This window comes from Anas acuta, chromosome 2, assembly GCF_963932015.1.
Source record: "Anas acuta chromosome 2, bAnaAcu1.1, whole genome shotgun sequence".
Classification (NCBI taxonomy): Eukaryota; Metazoa; Chordata; class Aves; order Anseriformes; family Anatidae; genus Anas; species Anas acuta.
The window spans coordinates 25,769,584-25,796,317 of record NC_088980.1 but is presented as its reverse complement, the minus strand read 5'-3'; the positions used below and the strand labels follow the sequence as shown (position 1 = coordinate 25,796,317).

The window sequence follows — 26,734 nt, the reverse complement described above, 5'->3', positions numbered from 1 at the left end:
TATCCAGCTCTAAGGAATGGTAAATCTTTTAAATACGATGAAATAATTAAAAGTTTACAGTAATTTGCATACAGATTTTTTAATAGAAAAAAACAAATGATACAATTCCTCAAGGGAAGATTACTTTTAGTACACATTTAGCTACTTGGGATTCTACAAATCAGGACAGTATTTTCACTTCCAGTAATCTGAAAGGGACATACAAAGTTATGCCATCTCTTGCACGGTCTGACAGCTCTTCACGACAACTATCAGTACTACTACCAACAACATTTATTTGTATTTTAATATAGAAGCACAAATGTGGTAGACACTATAGATACACAGATAATATACAACAACAAGAATTTCTTCTGATAAATGTTGTCTATTTGTGAAAGCCTAGATAATTAGCCATATATCAAAAAAACATTTGAAACAATTTCAACTGCAGTTGAACAACAATTACTCTTCTTTCCAGGCAGATGAACCAAAAAAGTTTCCTTACCTATTTTTATACTTGTGCATCATACAACTGTGGGGCTGCCATACTTTTTCTCCAAGAAATCTTCCACTTGACAGAAGATACTCACATGAATCATCACCTTTAAAATATTAAATTAAGATTAGAATTCAGATACATGAAAGTCACAAAACCCCACTACTACTAAGCATATATAAATAAAGCTGACAATATTTGAAACACAAAGGAATGGAAACAAGCAACAGCAGTAATCAAATTTAACTTATGAAAAAGTCTTGCATAAATTTTTGCAAATTGCCTTCTCCCTTATTATACCAAAATTCTCTGTAAAATATTCCTCTGTCCACAAGATGTTCATGATCTGATTTCTGCTGTTGGAAAGAAGTTGTGACCTAGCATGGTGTTTCCACTAAAAGATGCCAATCAACTGTGCTATCTATTTTCCAAAAAAAAATACTATGAATTTTTTATTATATTAAGCTGTTAATTCTTTAACATTCTACACAGAATTACCACACACTGCATATTGTACAGAACATGGAGCTCAAAAAAAAAAAAGTCTATTATTTCTCCTTGTTTAAGATGCAGCTGTCAGCTTGGAACAGCTGAAATTACATGCTGGATTAACAGGCAAAACAAAAAAACATTTACATAAGATTTTGCTGATGATTCTGAATTGCAGCTACCATTTCCAGTCCAGAAAGTTTTACACTAATTACAATTATTCATTTTGTGGGTGGTGATTTTGGGTCACTTTTTAAAGTTCATATAAATAAAATACCTAATTTCTGAAATCGGTGACTCTCTCCCAGTACATGTACCTGATTCTGCTGCCACATAAACTCAAGGCAGCTGAACACTGCTCACTGCAAGAAGAGTCGCCCTCCAACATTTTTGTCATACTTGGCCTTTCAGAGCACAACAAACAGGAAAACAGCAGTGAATGAAACACGAGTACCTGTGCTAGCTTGTGAAAAAACTCTGTGCCACAGCCCTTACTTCACGCTTCCTGTCAAAAATTGACTTCCAACAAATGCAAATCTGCTCTTTTACTCCACTGTAACCTGCAGGCACTAATTCTAAAGAAGGGAGCATTTTCTATCAACTTTTAGAGCTGCTGGAAGCCACACATAATGAGACAGGCAGACTTTCTATCTCAATTATTAAGAGAAAATCTGAAGCTTTATCTTGATCTGCAAATTAGGGTGAACAGAAAGAGCCATCAGCAGGGTGATGTCTGAGGGCTGTCGGAATGGGAATTTATGAGGCACCGCTGACCCCATTTCAGTGCACAGTTCTAAATGTAAAATATCAGTGGTACTACAGTAACATTTTCAGGAAAAAGAGACAGAGACATGGTATCACTTACCGTGTGCTTAAACAGCGTGCCCAGGTGGCCAAGAAGGCCAACGGCATCCAGGCTTGTACAGGGAATAGTCTAGTCAGCAGGATCAGGGAGGTGATTGTCCCCCTGTACTCAGCTCTGGTGAGGCCGCACCTCAAGTGCTGTGTTCAGTTTTGGGCCCCTCACTGCAAGAAGGACATCGAGGCCCTGGAGCATGTCCAGAGCAGGGCTACAATGCTGGTGAAGGCCCTGGAGCACAAGGCCTGTGAGGAGTGGCTGAGGGAACTGGCGTTGTTTAGTCTGGGGAAGAGGAGACTCAGGGGAGACCTCATTGCTCTCTACAGCTGCATGAAGGTGTGGGGAGCTGGGGGTCAGCCTCTTCTCACGGGTAACTAGTGACAGGACTAGAGGGGATGGCCTCAAGTTGTGCCAGGGGAGGTTCAGGTGGGAAATGAGGAGACATTTCTGCTCAGAGAGAGCAGTCAGGCACTGGGACGGGTTGCCCAGGGAGGTGGTGGAGTCACCGTCCCTGGGGGTGTTCAAGGAAAGGTTGGACGTGGTGCTCAGGGGCATGGTTTAGTGGTGACATTGGTGGTAGGGGGATGGTTGGACCAGATGATCTTGAAGGTCTTTTCCAACCCTAATGACTCTATGATTCTGTGATTCCACATGACCAGAGTTCAACCAAGAAAGAAAAAGGACAAAAAAAAAAATACACTGGATATATAAGGACTTTCTGTGCAAAATTCTGATAGGAAAACGTAGCCTATGTTACGGTGATAACATCACAGTCAAAGCTATTTATTTTCATATGCACTGAATCAACTTTTTTTTTTTTAAAGTTATATTTAGGATAATTGTTACAATTATCCTAATTATAATAATGCCAGCGAGCTGTACCACAGCCTGCGTGGCAGCCCCTGGCCAAGGGCAGGGGCAGAGGTTGAATGAGGTGGGACAGCCCCTTCTGGGGGCTACCACAACCATCTGCTTGTACTGCAGGCTCTCAGTAGTCTGACTCAGGCCTGTTCATATCTGTGGAAATATTTCACCCTATATACTAAAAGTTTAGGGTCTGCGCTGACACCGTAAAGTTAAAATTATAGTTTATGATTACCACTGCTTCAACAGCAACTAAGAGCAAGATTAACAGCTGAAAAGTTTCTACTCGGAGTTTGAATGTTCACTGTCAGTAAAGCATTGGCTTTACTGAAATACAATTATTTTAATGTTTTCTACAATGTTCTATAAAAGTGTATTTCCCCCATAAATACCCATGAAATTATTTTAAATATTTGGTCTGTGAAAGCAATGAATTGCTTTCTACAGCATGCATTAAATATTAAAGAAGGCACGAACCCTCTCTTGCTTCCCCACAATAAATCTCAATAAAATACAGATTAATAAAATTAGCAATACAAATTAATAAAATGAACCCCCATGGACATATGCGCTCTTCTCCTTAAGTAACTCCTCAAACAGGGGTGATGAAGAACCTGGAAACCCAGCAGATGACAACACCAACATTTCCAATGTTCTCACAGGAATAATTACAAGGTAAAGAAGGTAGTGCCCTGCAGGCTTTGCTCTTATCACCAGATGACACCTTCTTTCTCTTCCTTCCCAAACAGCATTACTTTCCTTTATTCCACAGCACTGCAGTTAAAAGGTTAACAATCCCTCTTCCAATCCCAGTGTCTGACAAGAGACTTAGCAAAAATAAGCCTTTTAACGTGACAGGGCAAACCAGCATTAAAGAATACATGAATAATGTGAACATCTGTATTTCCAACAAATACAGAGCCAGGATCAGAGATCTGACCAGAAAACTCCTGCATTAACATTGACAATGATGATTTGGGAGCTGATTCTTAGCTGCCTGCTCCTTCCCAGTCCTCCCACAAAAATAGAAGGTAAGGTTCCTATCTATGAAGCTGAAAAAGCATAAAACAAAATGCTCATTTGAAGTGTAGCTGACACCCAAAACTCTTGAGCTTTCTGACTCCAAAATTCTAATTTTCTCTTACATAGGATGTGCAAAGAGTATCTCAGATACAGAAGTATAGACAACACACCTCACATATGCTGTTTCTTGGAGCAGAACATAAAATTAGCTTGAGGGAAGGAAGAATTGGCAGCTGAAGACATCTTCCGTCTTTATCTTCCTCTCTGGAACTCCTTCTATCCAATTTCGTGAAAATCATAAGACGGGAATGTAGAACAGACTGTCTTTCAACTGCTACTCCTTGCCTCACTTACTCAACCAAATTCAGTGATGGGAACAAAATCAAGTGTTATAACTTCCAACTATCTAAGGCTCCTCGTCGCCTTACTTCAAAATGCAACTGCAATAATCAGGCTTCTTTCCTTTCCCGGACCTTCAATTACTTACCACTCCTAGTGCATCATCACTACTAAAAAAAGCTGGAATAACATGAAGAATTATAACAGTTCTGGAAAGTGTCTGAGTAAACATCTCAGAGTCATAGCTTTGGGTGTATGTCGGTTCTCCATGAGCAACCCACACATAACACTGCTAACACGCGCGATACACTCCTGGTCAGGCAGATTTTGATGCATAGGAGATGTGTTTTAAGATCTGAATGAAATGCACAAATACAGTGATAAACACCTAATTTTGTCATGAGAAAGTGTCCATTACTTGTCCCAGGGTCGTTCATGATTTCCCCTGAATTCACCAACAACCTCTCAAGCAAATCCTTGAGGTACCACAAATCAAATTGACGCACCTGCACTACCCATGTCAAACCGATTAATTACTGAGCAGCAACAGGATGCGGTGAACTGCCAGACGCAGAGGACCACGTGCCTCTGAACGCTTCAAGGAGCTCTCACAGCACGGTGAGACCTTAGGCTGTAGATGCAGGCTGATCTCAGAGATTTCCAGAAACGCAGTCTCTATCCTGTTTTTCAACCAGCACAGGTCACTCCAGGTCAGCAATACAGCGTTTTTTTTTTTTTCTATTTGGCGCTTGTTTCACTAGTCAGCACGGTGCCATTGCAGAGCAGATTAAAGAAAAGATCTTCTAGAAGCAGTTTATCAATGCAGTTCTCCTCTTCAAACCATTGCTACTTAACAAGACAGCTGCTGATCCTGCTGCCAAAATTTCTTCAGAAGTAGCTCCGAACACAGCAAATGATGTGCAAAGCTGAATTTCTACCTACTTTTAAGATATGTTGGCATAGCTCAGATTTGCTGCATAGTTATCTTTCTAATAGAAAACATAAACTCAAGATGACTGGTTTTGGTTTTTCTTAATCACATCAAATAAAAACCAGTTTCTGTACATTGACTTCCAAGCAACAGAATTCGTGTCTCTAACATACTCACTTCTTTATACCACCTCATTTCTAGAGAGTTGCTTAAAAATGAAACCGTCATGAAGAATTTAAAAGCTACCAAGCTCATGTTGGTTGTGATTAGATTATGAGAGCAGGTGACTTACAGTTATTACTGTTACTGCTATAAAAACCTCAACTTCGCAGATGATGAAAATTACAAGATATATCGAAGTGACATAAGAGTGAAGCACATAAAGGAAAATCCACCACTAATTCCACTCCCTCTGAAACCCATTAACTGACACTGAAGAAGACACAGAAGAAAATAAAGATGGTATTCATGGTCAGACCAGCCTGGTACCCTGTCTTTGGCAGAGGCCACAAAGGATGAAGAAGAGCACACATAATATTCTTGCCTAATTTTATTCCAACAGTGTTCAGTCCAGGAGCTTCCTGAGCTAGAGATGATTTCTACATATTTTATAGAACTTTCAGCAGATTTATTTCTGACAAAGTCACATTATCTTCTCTTCAATTTTTTATCCTTCACAGCATCCTTCTACAGGCATTTTCCATGCCCACAGCTGCTGCTCTAAGAACCACCTGCCTTTCGTTATTTTACATATGTGCTTTCTACTAGTTTTATTTGGTCTTGTATGGGAAAGATCACACTCACGTCCATCATGATCTGCAGACCACTATCAATCCCTCCTAAGCCATTTGTTTTCAAGGCTGAAAATCTTACTCATTTTACATAGCAGAGCATGTTCTGTGTCTTCAGATCACGAGCAAAGCTTATCAGCTCTACACTCCATCGGAACTGCCCACAAACGAAGCTGTGCTGCCGTACAGGGCTGCTACTGAAGTTGCATTCGAAACATCACACACAGGATAAAAATTAATTTTAAACATATAGAGGTAATATTTGAGGGCATGGAGGTATGCTTTCTTTCCCAGCTCTAGATACTGCACATCTTACTATTTCCCCAAGCAATGCAGAAAGGTCCGAAAGCCCATGAGGAGCATTACTCATGTTTGAGTCTTTCTTCAGACAAAATAGTCAAATCTCAGTGGGGGGAAGGAGGGTAAAATAAGATGGAAACAGCAGCCAGGACCATAAACTGGAGATTACACACCAGTTGGTGCCCCTGGAAATGCACCTTCTTCTTAATCATTAATGAAAATCTCACATAAATAAATAAAATTAGTCATTCTACACAAAAACCACAGACTGCTCTTTTTAAGCTCTTCCTTTGTGTTTTCTTTTTTTTTTTTTTTTTTTTAAAGCTATCCTCCCAAAAATCACATCTTCAAAATCTTGTTTTTCCACTGAATTTGTGAAATTTCACAGTCCTCATTCACACTACACACACCAGGACTGACAACACCTTGTTTGTTTCAAAGATATGGAAATCCAGTTGTGCACCATTACTCAAAATAAAAATTTAGTTTAAAATTTGATCATTCAACCATGATTCAAGAATGCAAACACTTAAATAAAGCATATTTCGATTCTTACAGCTGTAAGACTGTACCTTTGTAACAGACTGTAACTTTACTGGATATTATGTAAGCATTTAGTCCAAATAACTTTTTGAAGAAGCTGTATGCACATTGAAGACAGTCGAATTCCTCTTAATTCAGTTAAGGTTTTTCAAAAAACGTAGGTGACCCCTAAATGCAAAACCCCGATCATGAATTTGACCTACCACACCTACAGTCTGACATTTTTTCATACAAGTACCGTTCACATGGACAAGTTTTCCTGGGAAATACAGCGAGCTGCTCCTATCTAAAATGTGTATTTGCACAAGAGGCTACAGTTAGCCTAAACCATTATATATAAACATAATCAGACTAAACAAATAAACACTACGTGAAGTCTTGCTCTCCCAAAGGAAGCCAGGACAAAAACAACCACTTCATAAAGTGTATGTATATTCTTAACTTTAATTAACGCCTCATGAACTTTTCAAGATTACAATCGGAGAAGAAAAATAGATGCCAGTCTGCATAACAGGGATTTCTAATCTGAGCACAATAAACCAGGCTAACTACAGCATCCGACTGTCACACATGAAATCTTAGAATTACAGACACACTACGAACATACTAAATCTAAATATTAATTCTTTCACTCCTACTTTGGAGTAGAGTACTTCAGAGTGAGAAAAAGGAGTATGTATGGAAGAAGCAGTCTTTATGTGCCTTTACCAATTTCAGGATGTCTTCCTCCACAAAAACAATAAATAAATAAATAATCCAGTTTAAAAACAACTACCATTTTGTAAAGATTCTTAACATGCTCTTGCTTGTCCCACAGAAAGGATTAATTACTGACCAACCTTCTTTGTGGCTAGCATTCCCTGTCTGGTTATACACATTATTTGTGGTTTTCTCCCTTTGGCTGAATTGTCCAAAAACGTCTCTGCTTTCTTTGTTAATCAGGAAGGGGCTGTTTCAACTAATGTACAAACTTTAATATCCGAAGAAACTGATAACCTAAAAATACATTTTTTTTTGGTGGGAAAATAAATAAATAAATAAATAAATAAATAAATAAATAAAAACCATCATATAAGCTACCTCCCACAAAACCGATTTCACCAATTGTTACTTATATGCAGCTCTCTTTCATTCCCTCCATATTGCCAGTCTATCTGTAGAAAAGCAACAGTATACACGCGCATGGTTACTTCATTATTGATTATTTTCTTTGACGCACTGTAGCAGAACATATGTTCACGTGAAAGTTTGTCTTTCTGCTCTCCTCTTCCTGACAGAAGCCAATGACAGATGCTCGAAGACGGTGTAAAAAAGCACGGCAAGTAGCGATCCCTCCCCTGGCACAGCCCAGCTTCTCTTCTAAAAATGGCAGCAGGTTTGCAGCCACCACCTGATTCACTTTCTACAAATCGGTATAACCCTTCAGGGGAGGATTTATAGTATAAAATCTTGGCAGCATGCTTCAAGATGTACTAATGTCTTGTATGGAAAGAAGGCTTCATTCTGATTGTTTTAAAAGGTACTGCCTGCTAATTTTGTTTTTCGCTTGGTACTTTTTGTGGTATGAAACAAGTCACATTTAATTTACCTTCCCCATATAATTCAGAACATTAGAAACCATTATCAGCCTACTTATTTTCCATCCAGGGTACAAAACTTTAACGTTTCATTACTTCCATTTCATCCTTCTGATCATTTGCATGGCTTTTTGTGTATGTTTTCAATCTCTATTACACCTTTACTAAAAGTCAGTGACCAGCACCACAGACAGTAAGCAAGACATAGGGTAGCTTTAGCTACATGGTATCACATTGAAATCTTCTGTTTTTTCATGAATTTGCTGAATGTCAGATGTTCAAGACATTCACTGAAGGGTTGAAAAATTATCTCTCAACCACCTCTGCTTTTACCTACTTCCCCCAAAACTTTTGTATCTGCTATAAATGCCCATGGTTGGGCATTTATAGCAGATACATGGGCATTTTGTCTCCTTTGAGCGGATAGCATTCAAAGCACAGAAATGGTTTAGAAAAAGAATCCTCCATTTCTAAACCATTTCTGTGCTTTGAATGCTATCTGCTCAAAGGAGACCAAACTGGATAGCTCTGTGTTCTCTGTTGTTTCTTTCTGAAACATTTATTAGTCAATGAGAAAACCTCTCAGCCTATAATAGCTTCAAGAAACCGAAAGCACGAGGTGAAGGAACTTCCTAAAATCTTTGTGAAAACCCATACCAACTGTATCAACTTATGTGAAGGCCTGTAGACCGCTATATTTTTTCAATTTGTGACTCAACAGCCTTATTGAGTCTCCCATCACTTATCACATTTACGCATAGCGTGCCTTCCTGTTAATTTGCTTAAAATGGAAGTCCTCCTTTTCTTAGGTCACTCTTGAAATCCCCCTTTAAAAAAAAAAAAAAAATTATCATGTTTGGCACCCTCCTTTCATCTACTTTTGAGACTGACTTAAGCCACAGGGAACAGAGCACAACAAGCAAGCTCAGTTTTGTCGCATCTGAGCTCCTTTAGCTGTCAGTACATACTTCAATGTCTCACAACTCAGTGCTCTTCAGTTTATTAGCTTTACCGACATGTGAGCTGGAGGGTGAATCCTGAGAGCTGTACCCGTACAGGCTCCCTAGCCGCCTTCCCTATTTCCACAAGGAGCTGTTTCAGCCTGGTCTTCCTTGAGCAGGGGTCAGGAGCGTTACGATACAATGACACCAGCTGTCCTGCAACAGAACTGTAGCCAGCTGTCTTCAGATCAACTTTTTGATTTACCCACAAACTCCATTTCTTCAGAAGGAGGAAAAGATGCGAACCAACAACTCTCATGTTGTTTGCAGAGCTCACCAAGTTGTCGGCTGTGGCACCACCACCACCCAAAACCCAAAGCGCAGCGACCCAGCGCCTCCCTATCCACCTCGCCCCACTCACCACTTCTCCACAACCCCTTACGACACAGAAAACCCCAAAGGTTTATACCTCCACCAAGACGCGGTATAACAAGCCTTACACCAATTAACATTTTAACGACCGTAGCTGCCAGGTAAAGGCTATTAATCTGCATATAGGGGCACGCAGCATAGAAGAAGCTGCTCTGTCCCCTGCACCTACACACACAGAGGGAAGGCCCCAGCATTTTGGAGCACAACCCCATCACCCCCACGGGTCCCGTGCCCGACCAGGAGGGCCTGGACCAGCCTGCGGCGAGCCCGGGGGGGGGCCGCCCGGGGCTGCCCCGCTCCGGGTCGGGACCCGTCCCCTTGCCCTGTCCCCTTGCCCGCATGGCCACCGCTCCCCGCGGCCGCCCCCCTCACCTCGGTACCGGCGGGAGGCGGCGTGGCAGGCGGTGAGGAGCAGGACGGCGCCCAGCGCCAGCGCCTTGGCGCTCCTCACGCTGAAGTAGTAGTTGATCTCCCGCTTGCCCAGGGTGTAGGCCAAGGCCGCCATCTTGGCTCCTCCATGACAACAGAGCGCGGCCGGGCGGGCGGGCGGGCCGAGCGGGGCAGCGCTGGGGCCCCGCGGGCGGCCGAGGCAGCCCCCGCCGCCGGCTGCCACCGTCCCCACCGGCGCGGCGGAGACGAGCCCGACCCCCCGCCGCCGCCGGGGCGGAGCTGCCGCCCTCCTCCTCCTCCTCCTCCTTCCTCTCCTCCTCCTGGTGTCGCCGCTCCCCTCCCCGGCTCCCTGCTCCCCGCTCCCCGCCCCGCGGTGCTGGGGCTGCCTCAGCCCGCAGCGGGGCTTCCAGCCGTGCCGCGGTGTGCGGCTACCCGGCACCTATAAATGTATTAAAATGTATTTAATAAAATAATTTATTTATTTTAGTTGCCCGCCTCTCCTCTCTTGGCTTCTGTCAGGATGTTCGGTCATCCGCAGATAACGCTGACGCGGTTCAGATTCACCAGTTTGACGAGGGAAAGGGGAGCGTGTTGTGAGGGGAATGCTGGCAGCTCACACGCCCGGGTGCCTCCACAGTGAGCTACCTCAGTCATACCTGGAAAGAAAGATGCCAGGGAGCAGGTCAAGTCCTGAAACAGGGCTGCGGTGAGGCCTCTTGCACAACCTGCAGCCGCAGCAGCTGTGGGTACACAGCACCGAGTGACCAAAGTTAGGAGGAACAGAAACAAAAACTCGGCAAAAGCGTTCAGTACATGTCTGCAAAAATGCTGGGAATAAACGAGGAGCAGACATCGGGCCTCAGGTTCATGATGAAGAACCACGCTCAGCTGGTTTGACAGTTACTGTCTCATCTCAGAACCCTTGTCATTAGCGCTGGCTAAAAAAAGTTAAACAAAATGATTTATTATTACTATTTATTTGTTTGGTTTTTATTTTCTGTTTGTTTTGACTGAGCATGTAAATATTGATGCTGAAATACTGGGATTTTGAACACCGACGAGTACGGTTTTCATTTCACCATCCTTCCATTTTCCTGTCATCCCCCAAATGCTGTTCTGGAAACTTTGCGACTTCATAATGCATAATTGGTAATACATGACAAAGTTGGAAAGGGAAGCAGAATTAATAATATATGGAGAAAGGAGAAACAAACAAATGAACAAAACCAAAACAAACAAACAAAAACACCATTAAATTAAGCAATTAAAACCAGGAAGTCCACACATTGCAAGCAAAGTTTTATTTTCAAGTCTTACATACGAGATTTGAGTTCTAACTATTCTTTGAGTGGGCACTGTTAGTGTATACTCAATGTATATGCCTTTTCCACCCACCCAGTACTATCTGCCAGCATGTAATTTATATTTTTTTTTCTATTCAGCTCAGTCTGTCACTTCATTTAGTTTCTGGGCCGTATTTTAAAATATTAGATACACGTTACCATTTCAGAATGCTCAGTTTTATTCCTTCAGGGAGAGAGGAAAAAAAAGGTACCAGGTAAACACCCAAGTGGACAGATACTATCAAGCTGGTGGTAGTATGGATCCTTTTACTCCATAAATGAAAAATTCCAATTCGTGTATTATTTTCTTGGTCATGCAACATTCAAAATGCCATGTTTTCAAAGCTTTCTTACTCGGAGTAAACCTTATTGTTTCTTAAAATATTCTTGTTAGTGTTTATCTTTCCCTGTCCTTGTTGCTTCATATACATTTAAGTGGCAGATGCAAGCATTACACACCTCAATAAGCAACTTAATTTTTTTTTTTAATAGCTTCTGTAACTTTTTGCATTGCTACCCAATGAGTCTTAACAGCCTTATGATGTGCATCTTTCCCTGCAGTCATCTAGGACCACAGATACTCTTCTTCATTTATTTTTATAATATTTATTCATAATCAAATAGACTTTTCATCCAACCAAAACAGAGGTACTTCAGTCTTTGCCTTTTTTTTATAACTGTGTTAATTTTCCTGGCTCCATTGTAATCTGCATGATGCTCTTGTTATGGTGAGTGCAGCTTCGCAACATGTACATGTTCAATCAGCCCCACTGCTAAAAGTAACGTAGATGCAGAAAGCACAGAATTCAACTGGAGCTCCCAGAGGGCTAACTCATCTTTTCATTTAGGGTTGCTACAATGCCTGTACAGGGAGATTTAATTTTTTCTCCCCAAATTAAAAAAGAATTCATCTCTTACTGCGCGATAGTCTCTCTGGAGAATTTCACTGATCTGCAATTAAATTAGCTTCTCATGAAAGAACAGCAGAAATTAGAAAGGTAACAAAATAAACATGCTTTTGTTTATAGATATGTCAGAAGATCACAGCAGACAGGAATAGAAACTCTTTCCCTCAGTCTTTTGAAGGCTGTTTCAGATTGACCACTGGCCCCTGACTGTAAAATGGCAGTCCTCACCTGCTCTAAAATACCAACGCTTTCCTCAGTGATGCCCCCAAACCCTGCTTGTGGATTACATCTCCTTTATTTTAAGACTGTACCAATGAATACTGAGACTATTGAAGGTTAAATATCTTCATGAGGTCTATCCACCTGTTTGTATTAACTATTGAAGTGCATTTAAGCAAAACATCTTTTGCTTCATTGTTCCTTTGTAGATGTTGTTTGACAAGAGTAATCTCTTTCATTTCAGTCAGGAGCTCTTGGCTAAAGTGTCATGACTTCAAAGTGGTTTGCGTGACTGCAGTCTGTCTTCTTGCAGGTAACTCCCTTGCTTCTCACAAGCTAATTGAATTTGGAATCATTGCATATAATTCACACCAAGCCCACTATGTATAAAAGGCGTGATTCAAGAGGCTAATTAGGGGTTGCTAACTACCCCGTGAAACAGACTCCAGACACGAATTATCTAGAAGAAGCTTGGTAATTTCCATTTTATACCTACTTTATTTTCCCGTCTGCTGATAAATTTAGTATGCTGGAAGTAAACCAGAAGTATGCTAGCTCATCTTAGTCAAACTTCATCTTTTGTTTTTCAGATGCTTAGCTCTGGCTTCCTGCTTGTTCTGGTGGAAGCATCCAGCATCGCCAGTGGGAGGGCAAGACCTGGAGCAGTCATGGAGAAAAGACTCAGAAACTGAGCAGCAATTCATTTGAGAGCCAAGGGGGTGTGACACTGCTTTGTAAATTGGGTAATGACTGTGAATATGAATAGTGAAGAGCCACAGGAGAGATTTCGTACTTCTGTTTTCTACAGATGTAGAAGCCTTGGCTTAACTGAATTTGTTATTTTAACTGTGGTGTTATGTGTGGTCACTAATGACAGAAAGTAATTAAAAATGTTTCTGTGGCTTTCCACAGCACTATTTCCCCTATGGGTCAATATAATAAAACAATCAGTAGAGAAGAGGTTCATGTCACCTAGCTCCAGCCACTTAGAAAGAATCAATCAGTTTTAAACTCATTATCTGAACTCCTGCTGTAGGAGCGGTGGGAGAAAGTCACCAGTTACTTGTAGATTAGGATACGGTCAACGACTTACTATTAGGAATGACGGCCCTCTGTTGAATTTAGATAATTAGTTTACACCGAACAGATGTCATTTACACAGTTGTAATCTAGGTGAGATAATTCTTTACTGCTTCCTGTTTTCCTTGGCAGGCTCAATGTGAATGGAAGAAGAACTCCGTGCTGCAGGTTGAAACAGGCACGCGCATTTGAGTTTGCTGATGAGCTTAGCTCCCAGGAGTTCTCGTTCTTTTGATTCTCCTGTTTTCAACATTACAGCCAAGTAATAATATAAAAACCAAGCTTTTATAGAGAGAGCTGCTGTCCTCAGTCAGTCACAGGACAATCCCAAGGATCTGAAGCATGTAAAAATAGATAAAATGGCCATATATTATTGAGAGGTGGTATTAAAATGTTCTCCCACATGATAATTTTGCTTCAGAGTTTTTACCTGTTTGTAGGAGTGCGGTTAATTAGCACTTTTTTTTTTTTTTTTTTTTTTTTACAGTAAGGTTACAGACAAGGAGGAAACATTACAGCATACCTTTAAAATGTAAGTTTCATGTATCATTCTAGGAATACACCACTTGCTACATGGTAACTGGAAGATCTCCTATGTTACTTTATAGATTAAGTGTTGAATAATCAGTCAGTAGGATCTGCCATACTCCAAACCATATCAGGTTTTAATTTAATTTGTGCATCACTGTCAGTTTGCACTGCTCATGTTGTAACTCCAGAAACAAAGCTGGACTTCTAACAGATTTCTGGGAAGAGTAATACTTCCAGACGTGCAGCTTTTCCTTCAGCAGCTTTTGTGTACTTGCTGAATGACAACATCAAACATTTTAATTACTGAGTTTTCAACCTCCTAACACCAATCAATCTTTCCATAAGCACCGTGCTTCCATGTGGCATGTGAATGCATGGCAGCCATCTATTGCAAATATTTGGTTACATTAATGAAAAGGGAGTACAAAGAATAACAAGACTTGTTCAATCAGGCAGTGTACTCCGAGTACTGTCTCAACCAAATGCTGAAACTGATACACCATCAGCCTCATAAGATCTTGGAATTCTATCACAAATTACCACTTTTATAGATTTCTAATTCTATTAAAGTCATAAAGTTCCTCAATAGTCTGCACTAAATGGAAGCTGATATTAAGTCAAGTAGTTTTGAAATCACATGCACAAAGGATATATTTAGCTTTATCACTAAGAGATAAATGCATCTGCAAGTCTATAACATGAGGATTAATTGTGTTTCATTTCACATTTCAGTGGATCTGAAATAGAAGTAGATTGGGGGGATGGAGGCAGGGAATGGAAAGAGGAGAATTTCAAATCTTTAATTTCTCCTCTTCTGTCGGTTCGTGGCTGAAGGAACAATGCAACCAACTCAATATGAGTGATAAAGCATAGTTCACTTTATTGTCCGGATAGCACATATTTATACAGATGATTATAATTATGCCTACTAGTCACTTGCTGATTGTCTAAGCCTAAAGGTTTTTTTTTTTGCATTCCTCAGTTATGCTAACTGAGGCCTACTCCTGATTATTTAGAACAAGCTCTGATCGAACAACTGTTCCGCACACTCATGTCCACGCCCTTTGTGCCAATTCCCAACACTCTTCCATTAAGGACAGTCAAGAGGATGCGCCTTTCTGCACCATGGGATGTGGTCATCACCAAGCTATGCAGGCTTGAGATCAGATGGGAACTCTGCATGGCTCGTTAATGCAAATCAATTTTAATTTCAGCTGCATAGATTCTTATCCTTAAGAATGTATTCTTATATTCATCACTATAATGGGTTCCGAATTTTCAATTTATATGAGTTTCTTGGTAGGAGGTACTATTTTACTCTTCTATTTTCTCCTTCTCTTTTTTTTTGAGTTTTATTTCAGAGAAAATGGCAGTCACATAGCTCATTGTCAAGCTGAATTGGTCTTTTTTCATCAATGTTTCAGTTTCATCTTGTTATTCTTCCTGGTTCCCCCTTGTGCTCCCAGATGTGTCTCTTTAAAATTCAGAATTTTGTATAATTATGGGGCAGTCTTTGGAAGCCTACACAGCTACTGCCCAAGCTGTGTCATGTTTGGGGAGCATTAGAACATTTTCTTCTGGCTGCTAGCAGTACAGATGTCATCCTGTAATTACCGTGTTCTCTTTAAAACAGAGAGAGAGAGAGTATCATTTCCAGCTCTATCACTGTAATCTCTAATAAAAATCATTAACTCTAATCATCATTAACATTCTGTGCAGTGCATTAGTAGTCTGTTTGATACTGGTCCATTAAAAAATACTTAGCCTTGAGTTCAAAAAGTCCTATATCACTGTCCCAGGCAGCTTATGCTTGGTGTGCAGCCACAACATATCCTGCTAAAACGGCCGCTGTTGGCACGGATGTTAGATTGCTGAACTCTGGGAAAAGGCTCAGTACCTGTGCGAGCAAGAGGGGATTTGCTTTTATTGATTACCCTGACATGAAGCCGAGAGGCAAGAGAATTCTAGGAAGAACTTTACTGAATGTTTTAATTAAGAAATATAGCAAATGAAATAAAAAGATATAATAAAATATAACAATCATGTAATAAAAGTTTGCATGAAATTGAGGAAAACAGCACAAGCTGAGGAAAAAATGGAAGAGCAATATCAGCCTGCAGTTGATATAAATGTGGGTTGAAGGTAAAGCAGCTCTGTAAAGCAGTTCTCCTAATTCCCTTATTTTTTGAAGAATCACTTCAGTTTTAAAAGCCTGAAGTCTGTAATGGGGTCAGCAATCAATATAGGGCAAAACATACCAAAGAAAAGGGTATGATTGACAAGAAAACAGACAAAGCCTAGAAAATGATCAAAGGAACATCATGAAGAGGCTCAGGTAATGAGGATGGCTGGATTTCCTGGCAAAGCTGTGCTCACAAACATAAAAGTGATGTAAGGAAGGAATGACATTTTGGGATCTGAAGATGGGTGAAAAGGTGGAACAATGTTGCAGGAAGAACGGCCGAAAGCACGACAGACACCAGTATGGTCAGATCATGCTCCATTTTATTGCCCGAATAGCCTAACTTTTATAGTGAATTTAACAGGGGCGGATAGTGTCTCACACAAGATTATTGGTCAAAAGCACTCAGACAAACAACTACAAGAAAACAACCCCACCTGCAAGAAAACAACCCCCTTGTGATTAGCAGTCACATAGACCGTTCGAAATGGTTCCAAGGCCCAGGCTACATATAGTTGACATAATGTAGGGGAATTCTTCATACCCTGCGGAAGCATTAGCCATTCATAGTGTTTTGCCAGGGCCTGTTTGTTAATGGCGGGCACCGTAAAAGCGAATCTTTGGCAGTCCTTGTCTGCTAGGGGAATTGTAAAAAAGCAGTCTTTTAAATCTATGATCAATAGGGACCAATGTTCAGGCAGCATGGTTGGGGATGGTAAACGAGGTTGCAAGGCTCCCATAGCTCTCATTTGGTCATTTACTTTACTTAGATCTTGCAGGAGTCACCACTTTCCTGATTTTTTGCGAATTACAAAAATCGGCGTGTTCCAAGGACTTGTGGATGGGCGTATGTGTCCTGCCTGGAGCTGTTCTTGAACTAAGTTCTCTGCTTGTTTCAACCTGTCCATTGTCAAAGGCCACTACTCCACCCAGATAGGCCGATCAGAATGCCATGTTAAGGCCAGGGTGGGCGGTTGCTCAGCAGTGGCCACTAGGGAAAATCCTTGTTGTCAGTAGTAATCACTGCCCTGAGCTGAAAAAGAATATCCTTCCCGATTAGCATTTGAAGGTTTGCAGGCAGTGGCATCACATACAGCCTAGTAGAGACCGTTTTTTCTTGGAATTTCAATGTCACAACTTGTGCACTGAGATATGTTGCCGAGCTGCCACCCACTGACGCCGGTATTTCCAGTGGCTGGAGATGTTAGAAGTCAATGTTTCGGCCATACCATGGAGCTACAGATAGTAACATCTGCACCGGAAGCAATCATACCGATGACAGTAATTTGTTGGGATCCTATAGATAATACTACATTCATCATAGGTCGGGAGGCCAAGGATCTGGTAAAATAGACAACGTGGTCTGAGGAGCCAAAACCACCCTCTCGGTTTACCAGTGCCCCTGCACATGGTTGATAATTTCAGAGTGCAATAAATTGGGCTATTTTGGTACCTTTTGGGTTAAACAAGAGCGGGTTGAGCGTGTGTGCCATGACTCTGATTTCCCCTACGTGATCAATGTCAATAATCCCTGGAATAACAATTAATCCCTTAAGTCCCACAGAGGATCTACCTAATAGCAAGCCGCCTAATGGTGTGTTTGATAGCAGGCCTTGGATTCCCATAGGAATCACCACCACAGACTTATCAGGGAGTGTTACGCTTACTGCTGTTGCCAAATCCACTCCAAGGCTTCCTCTGGTGGCTGGGGCATTGTTGTTGAGAAATCCACCCTGTCCATCCGCACTGCAGCTACTGTTGTCGTCGCGCGGCCGATCACGCTCCTCTTGGAGTTTCCCTTGGACCTGCACATTACTGTAGCATGTGTGTTAGATCGGCAATTATCACACCAGACGGTAGCCATGCAGTGCCTTTTTGTATGGCCAGGCCTCCCGCATCGATAACATCGCAGCTGATTCTGGGGGTTACGTCTTGGAGGGCTGCTGTTTGTTGGTGTCGCTATAGCACTTGAGGGATCACCAATGGGTGTTGCAACAGCCTGTGCCATCACAGCTGCTTGCTTAGACTGATTGACTCGTTCGACTCTCTCCAACATTTCTTCTACAGGTGCGGTTCTCGGTAGCGTGGCTAGGATGTTTTGGGTTTTTGCGTTCGCGTTGTCAAAAGCAAGTATTTTAAACATGATCTTTCTTGACTCCGATGTTAAGTCCGGATGATCTATGATTGCTGCCCACAACCGATCGATAAATTTTGCATAAGGTTCACCTTGGGCCTGTTGAACTGATGTAAAGGGAGGTGCTTTCTTTTCTTCTGGAAGGGCAAGAAGAGCCTGTAGTGCGAGCTGTGCAGCTGTTTGGTGAAAAATCGCAGGGAACTGCAGCTGAACTTGGGGATTGAAGTATGGACCTGTCCCCGTTAACATTTCAGCAGTAATGCCATACAGAGGGTCCCCTGGTTGACGCGGTCGACTCGCTTCTGCCTGTGCCAACCGTAGCCATTCCCTTTCAAAGAGCAACAGTTGGGAAGGAGTTAACAGCAAACGCGCCAAGTTTTGACAGTCAAGTGGACACATTAAGTCTGCGTGGAAAACCCATTGAACTATCTGTTGCGCCGCCTGGGACTGTAAGCCGTACTCCATAACTATTTTTCTAGCTTGTCGTAAAATCTTCCAATCATGCGGTTGCCACGACCCGGTGCCTTGCACAGGGTCCATAACATCTGGGCAGGCCAAAGATGCGGCATGCCACTCTCCCTCTATAATGGCATCACGTATGACTCCAGACCACCTATTTGGTTTCGGCGCCGGTGGAGTTGGGGCGGTGGATAATGAGGGAGAAGCATCTTGGGTGGATTTATTGGTTCCTGGCAGCGGCATGGATGCTGGGGGCACCGTGTCAAGATTTTCTGGAGCGGGAGGTGAAGAGGGCAATTCGCAGGCCGCATCTGCACCGTGCTCGGATAGTCCCTTAATTATGGCTGCTGCTGATTCCTTTATTGAAGAGGTCATACCCCGAACCGGGATGGGTGCAGGAACCGATGGAAACAATAGTGACAGGCATGGTCCTGAGTCGTTGGATTTTGTAGTTGACGTTTTGTCGGCCCCGGATGGTAGTGACAAAGCTTGCGTCGCCGCCGTTAGCACCTGGCGTTCGGCCTTCAGACCGCACAGCGCATCAATCACTGCACGCCAGGTCATACATAGATCTTTATTGAACTTTCCACTCGTGCTGGTTGTCTGCCATAACCGATCTCCCACGAGCTTCCACTCATCTGGGCTAAAGCTTAGAGGGATTTCCTTTAGAAAACCCTCCTTCTGGGCCCATTGCACCAAGGATTTGATCTTTTTCGCGCTGCAAGATACGCCTCTCGCAGCGAGAATGCCAGAGAGGAGCTGCACAGCCGCCTCCGCCTCCATGGTCACGTCAGACCGGCTGCAGGGTCGCGATCCCCGCCCTGCTGCTGGGACAACTCGCCACACGGTGGCGGCCGCCTCACGTTGTCCCCTGCCGCCTCTGGTCTCCCGCAGCAACTCGATCCGGGATGCCCCGCGTCCCACCGCCACTCCTTTCTCCCCGCCTGTGACCGCGATTTTACCCCCCGGGTCCCGCCCGCGACTTCTCTGTTCCCGCAATTTGTCTCACCACAATTCCTTTGTCCGGGTCGCTGCTTGGAGTTTCTCAATGTCCCTCAGGCTTTTTGTCAGGGCTCTCCGTGGCTCTCAGGGTCTGTCCGTGCCTCTGAAGCGTCTCTCAGGGCTCTCCCTCTGAAGTCTCTCCGTGTGTCTCAGGTCTCTCAGCGTCTGTCGGGTCTCTCAGTGTCTCTCAGGTCTCAGCTTCTCTCAGCGTCTCTCAGGGCTCTCAGGGCTCTCCGTGTCTCCGAAGTCTCTCTGTTTCTCTCAGCATCGGTCAGATCTCTCAGCGTCTCTCAGGTCTCTCAGCCTGTTCGGGTCTCAGCCTGTTCGGGTGCCATAAGTTGCAGGAAGAACGGCCGAAAGCACGACAGACACTAGTATGGTCAGATCATGCTCCATTTTATTGCCCGAATAGCCTAACTTTTATAGTGAACTTAACAGGGGCGGATAGTGTCTCACACAAGATTATTGGTCAAAAGCACTCAGACAAACAACTACAAGAAAACAACCCCACCTGCAAGAAAGCACCCCCCTTGTAATTAGCAGTCACGTAGACCTTGTCCTTGAAGCTAGCTGCTGGTAACAATATTTTCTAAATTCCTCAATTGGGCGATGTGGGAACACTGTCATGGGAACTTCTCATAGTTGCCCTGGTAGCTTGGTTTGCTCAGCTGCAGCAAGCTGTGGGATCTTTGCTGTTTCAAAAATCCCTCAACAGAATAAGAAGGCAAAGCTTTTCTTTTAGAAAAGAAGACAAGAAGCACAGTAAATGCTACTGCTTGCAGTAATGCCTGAGACACCAGGGTAGCCAAGGAAAATAAATACTGTGGTCCCTGAAAATGGTCAAAGGCAAACTTCAATGTTATAAAAGAGGTTTGGTTAAAGAAAATCAAGGACAATCTAAGTATTAATGATAAATGAAGCAACATCTACTGCCTTTGAGAATTTGGAAAAAAGTTCAGACCCCAGAGCTGGCCAAGAGGTTTCACTCATGTATAATTGCCACTACTTTTGTGCAGTTCGGTGTTTCAGAACCTTGCCTAAACAGAAACCAGAATATGACCTATACCTATGTTGCTTGGCAAATACTTGACCAGGTTATTAAATATTGCTGGAGAGAGGCAGCACAGCATTCCTTTGGCTGGCCGTGGAGAACATCTCAGGTCCACAGAGCAACTTTTAAGCTGTCCTCATTCAACAGTCTGCCCTCCGTACTTGTTATCTGGTAGTATTTCAGGCAGTGGAGCTGGGTGACTGTCAAACTGGCATGTATTTCATGAATGAGCTATAGAATTTATAATTTATAAGCAAATGTACAGATGAGAAGGTCTGACTACTTTATGGGACAAAAGCTGAAATGGAAAACTCCAAGCTTTGCTGTAGATGAAAAATTATAATTGACTGTTATGAACACCAATGAAAAAATACACTTCTTGGAAATTATTCTGTATCTTGTCAGGTCTGCTTTTTCTGAAAAATTAATGTGTATTCACTTGATTTTGTGATTTTCTCCCATTTAGAAATGGAAGAAATCAGTTTTAAAAGCTATCTCCAGAAAGGCATTTCCCCTGAACATGATGTAACTCTGGATCTCTAGAGTTATGGCTACTTTCCCCAGTTTCTTTAAATGAGTGAAATTTGATGGAACTGGACGTGTTTGCCCGAGGTTGGGTAAGAATATATATACAACATCAACTGATTTTGGTAGTGAAAGATCAGGCCTTTGGAGCAGGGCTCTTTTCCCACTACTAATAGTGAGAACCTGCCAGCCAGTCTTATTTCTCCACTAAGAATGATCTTATTTCTTTTGCAATTTAATTTCTCATTAGAATTTGCAGTGTGCTTTTGAGTAGCTTTGGCATTTAAACATGAAATGACCGAGATATAAGAAATAATCTACTACAAGGAAATATTGTATTGTGAAGGTAGTTTCAGCAGCTTGAAATAGTCCATAGTTTAGTCTATAGTTTACTAGGACTTACTTCAGGGTATCTTGATCTTGGAGTCAGTGTTTTTAGGAAGGTAATTTTATTTTAGGATGATTTTTTAAAAATTGTTAGGATTATAATTCTAACACTGGAAAACATATCTCTATATTAACCTTGGGCTCATTAAAACTCTAGTTTTCTCAAGTGTCAGCAATGGATTAACAAACTAGAATATTTCCACGAGTCGTTATTTAAAGATGGAATTGCATTGAAATAATGTAATTTAAGCAAAATACCACAGAGTAGCCCTTAGGGTTCACACTATTCCACCATACCTGTTTGTCTATATGGTGCTTTGTTGGGTTGCTGTGAGCTCCCATGGGTCTAAGTGGTTTTGTGACGTTAAAATGGAAGCACACACACTAAATGTTAGCACAGGCTCCTATGCACCCCAGGCTTAGCAAAGATTTCTTTCATTTAGGAGTTAACAGGCAGCTGAGTAGTTATGCCATTCCCGTAAGATGTGTGTGAAAGCCTAGTGAGTTGGACTCCATCAGGCAGCTGTAATTGTCTGCTTCCAGCTTTGAATGTCCTGGGCAGGACACACTTTAAAAATTGCTCTAATGAGAGGCAGATGGATCTAATTCTTTCTTTCAATGTCCTTGTTTATGCTTTAAAACCACTTGTATTGAGATGCTTCACTAACAGAATCTCCCTTTCCCTAAGGCCTAGGAACAGAACAAATTCTTACGCATTGAATCCACTCTTTCCCATTTCCATTTTATAATTGTCAGACCTTTCTCACAGAGAAAACTGATAAGGCTCTCTCTCCTCTGCCCATCTGTGTATTTTCATGGTATGTGCAAGAATTTAATCTTTCTGAGATGTCTTCCTTTCTCTAATGTTGGAAGAGAACACGCCAAGGCGATTGGCTCCGGGGCAGACACGTTCTGCAGCGGAGTGGGGGATCGGACAGGCAGGGCTAATTTTTCCGTCACGGAGCCCACTCGAGGGAGCCACCAGGGAGGTGAACAAGGCGAGAAGGAGGTGTAGGCAGATCCAGCAGTGCCCCCTCCCCGGCCGTTCAAAAGCAGCCCCTAGGGAGTGTGGTGACCAGGACGGGCAAACAGGGCATGGCGCGTGAGAAGGGAGTGGTGCGAGCAGGTGGATGACCTGGTCCGCCTCGTGGCAGAACTCAAGGAGGAGGTCAAGGGGTTGAGGGATATCAGGGAGTGTTTTCAAAGCAGAAGGCAAAAAGTTTAGAATACTGTCAGCTTGAAGGCACACATTTAGCTGGTGGAGAGGTGTACCCATAGCTAAGAAAAAATGCTGGCCTTGACCTAGGTGCAAAAGAGCAGCTAATAAAACCAGCAGAGGTCTTTGGTCTGGTCTGTTGCGTGCTTCCACTCTACAAGGAAGGCACAAGATTTAAAAAGACCTCCTGTTTTTCACAAGGTTGCTTTATGTCCTCAAAGTTGAGGAAGAGTGCAAAACAGCTTCAAAATGGAGAGGAAAACTCCCCTCTCTCCAATTGATTTTCTCTTTTGAAAACACAAGGTACACTCAAAGACTAGGGCCCTGACCATGGGAGTTGGGTAAGCACCTAGCAACTTGCCAGGAAGATGAAGAAGAAAGAGCTGCCTGTGAGGTTTCATCTTGGTTTTTGTTCCTTTTCCTTCCCTGTATCCTTATGAACCTCAAAGACGTAATGGGGGTCTGGACGAACAGAAGGAGCCCAGTTCTGCAATTCCTCTGTAAGTTCTCTTAAATTCTCTTTGCTCTTACCTGTTCCAGATCACTACTGAACAGACTGCATGCCTGAAATGGCAGAGTCTGCTTAAACAGCAATATCATTGCACAGAGATGGGTGCAGGAAACCGACAGGTAAGTTACAGAAAATATCTTCACAAGCATTAAATTCATCAGGAAACTATCAATTGGATGAATTTGCTTCTCCTGTTTTGGATTCATAGAAATCAGCAACTAAAAGACAAAATTATTCTCATTTGGATTCCTTTCTACCCTGAGTGAGACTGCACTTTGCTGCTGGGAGCTTTCCTGGTGTGGATGGGCGTATTTCTGATAAGGCAGTTGATTTTCAGAAAGAGTTGTGGCACTGATATTTTGCAGAAATAGCCCTTGGGATGTTCTTGGTCACGCAGGGCTCAGGAGATTTCAAGAGTAACCACGGCAGTGAAAGATCCCTCACTGAATTCAAGTACCAACAAAAATGCCCTTCAAAGGTCGGTGATTACCGTCTAAGCCAATAGGTGGTGCACTGCCCTTGTGGAAATGGTGAAGGATCACTTGCTGCTGTTTACTAAGGGTCTTAGAACTGGCATTTAGGAAAACTTGTTTCATTTCACACAAAGAAACGATTTCTGTAGTAAGAGAAAACAAAATATATATGTGTTTCTAAATGGTGTTGACAATGAAATAATTATTATATTAAATTCTATGTATTTCAATTGCTTGTTTTCAAAAGGGCATTCATCTGTCGCATTTATTTGGAAGCTTATCTTTGGGTTAATGAGAGCCATTGCTTCCTGCTCAGGATATACTTCAACCTGGAACCATGTTTAGGGAATTTTTCTCATGCAATACCTGCATTCAACCATCTATTTTCCAGGAAAGGACTGATTTATTCCAGCCTAGGAATTGAGAAATCCAGCCATTTCTGTGGAAGGTCTTTGCTTATGCGCTGTAGATTGCATTTGGATTGCACCTGAGATTTATATGGGAGCAATGCAGAAAATTAATGCTTTTTTAATGAGCTGATAATGAAGCTTGTGTAAAGGGAGATGAATTATAGATTACTTCTGATAGTATGTCTGAGAATTGCTTTATTTGAACTTGCTGTCATCTCATTGCTTGAAATCCATCTGTGTGATTCTGGTACTGTAAAACACAGGATCAGGTGGCTGTTAGAAAAACAGCTTTGAGGAGACCCTGCCTCAAACCACTAAGCACTGCAGCAAAGCTAACCACGCCAAAAGTGGCAATGTGGTGGAAATGGAGATCTGTTAACAGGACTGCTATTTTGTCTCTTACTTGTGTTAAAGGAAATTTGACTATTCATAATCTTCAGCACAGTATTCATATTTTAAACTGCTTAACACAGATCTTTAAGGTAATTGTCAGGGGCTCATGATTTTCCGCCCAGCGAAGCAGCCAGGTTACTTATATGTTTCCCTTCTACAACCACTTTCCAAGGTTTTGAAGTTTCTTTTCTCTCTGCATTGGCTGAATTTAAGATGTTCTCACCACCTCCATTTTTCGCCTACTTATGCCACGTTCATGCAGAAGCAGTGCTGCAGAGAGCCCGGCTTGCTGCCAGCGGGACCTGCAGGGATGGCAGCAATAAATGCCAGCCTGGTGGTGGGCCCCGAGAGCTGCACTTGAGAAAAAAGGAGACACACAAATGTGTGACCAGTTCCACAGTGTTGCAGGGAGGAAAATTGGCCTGAAAGCATTGGTACCAGCATTTACAGGTGTATCGCAGCCGAGCACTGGGTATGTTGGTAGCTCCATAGTCTCCTTACCCAGTCTTACCCAGATTCTCCAGCAATTCTGGTCCTGTGCAGTACAGCCAGGGGTGCTGCAAACCTAATCTTTAGCTTGGTTACTGCAGTAATTTTCCTTTGCTCACAGGTTTCTGTGTTCTGAACGTCAGCTTTAATCTGTTTTAACCCTATTGTTTTAGCCAATTTACGCTAATGGTCTAGTTGTGTCTATGCTGATGCATACCTGCTTATGATTATATTATCCAGAGATTTTCCCTATAGAGAGGCAGACCGCTCCCAAAGACGACTGACTGAACTTTACCGAAAGTTTATTCAACATTGTATATTCCTGAAATGAGAGTATGAAGACTCCCTGCGCCACCTGTACTTCATTTCATTTATTTTCAACTGTGATCCTTGGAGAGGAAAGAGTATCTTCAACATTGTATGTAGCATAGGCAAAATACTTGATTGTGTGGTAATTTCTAATGAGCTCAAAACCTGAGCCAAACTGAGCATCTTCTGGGTGCTAATACCGGTTGTGAGGTGGGTGCTATGTTTTTTTTTTCCTTCCAGTTTGATTTCCAGATGAGCTCACTTTGTTAGCAAGGGTACAACAACACAGAAGAACTTGGATGTTAGCAGGAGGCTGTCAAGAAGCGCCATGGAAAAGATGAGAGAGAGAACAGGAGAAATCAGAAGATGCCACAAGAGATAGCATTTTCTTCTTGGAGTTTCCTTTCAAAAGGAAACACATCACCCACATCGCCCCCAAAGTACAGGCAGCAGTAGTCCACATCCCAGTCCTAGCAGTAACCCTTGCATACTTCCTAGTGAATTACATGGACTCAGGGAAGTATCTTTTCAGTCCTTGTAGAAAATTCCTGGCTTCTAGGTAATCCAGGTGAGAAAACAAACTCTTAACATTTTAATAATTTAATTTTTCTTTACAGCAGCAACAACAAAGATTTTTAAATACCAAGACAATGATTGAAATACTAACACTCAAATAATCATTGTGTTCCAATGAATAACAGTAGTTATTTACATGAAACTATGTTTCATTCACTTAAGAGAAAGAAGGGCTATACTTTATTATGGCAATTCTCCTTCTATTAATTTGGCACATAGCTGTAGGCACACAGCAGCTGCACCTAGGGCCATGTTTTGATATTTGCCCTTTTTTCCTTAATCAGTTGTGAGCAAGAATGAAAAGCTTCCTTCAGAAACAGTTTTTTGTGCTTATTCCTCCTTGCACTGTTTGGAACTGCCTTTGCATTCTTAGCCACTAACCTTCAGGGGCTGTCTTCAGGCTTACAGGGACTTTCTGCTGGATATTTTCTTCAGGTTTCCCTTTAGAGGATCCTGTTGATTAAGCCTGTCTCAGCTCTCCCCTTACCTGCTCTCGCTGTTGTCCTCCTTGTATTTTGCGTTTTCTCTCCAGCACCTCTCAAATTCTTCCCGATTCCAAACCTATTGCTGTTTAAACTA

The 26,734-nt window shown here is 42.3% G+C and overlaps 1 protein-coding gene across 3 annotated transcripts in view; it reads right to left on the bottom strand.

Moving 5' to 3' along the window:
- CASD1 (CAS1 domain containing 1) overlaps nucleotides 1–10,290 on the bottom strand; it is a 33,162-nt gene extending 22,872 nt beyond the window's left edge. For 2 of the 3 annotated variants that reach the window (XM_068673976.1, XM_068673975.1), the window contains exons 1-2: nucleotides 9,940–10,290; nucleotides 488–584 (exon numbers count right to left, since the gene is read on the bottom strand). In XM_068673976.1, coding sequence (XP_068530077.1) covers nucleotides 488–584; nucleotides 9,940–10,072 — 230 coding nt within the window. In that variant the 5' untranslated portion in view covers nucleotides 10,073–10,290. The remainder of the gene's footprint in view (nucleotides 1–487; nucleotides 585–9,939) is intronic. The other variant, XM_068673977.1, reaches the window with a different exon arrangement.
- Between the last annotated feature and the right edge of the window lie 16,444 nt (nucleotides 10,291–26,734).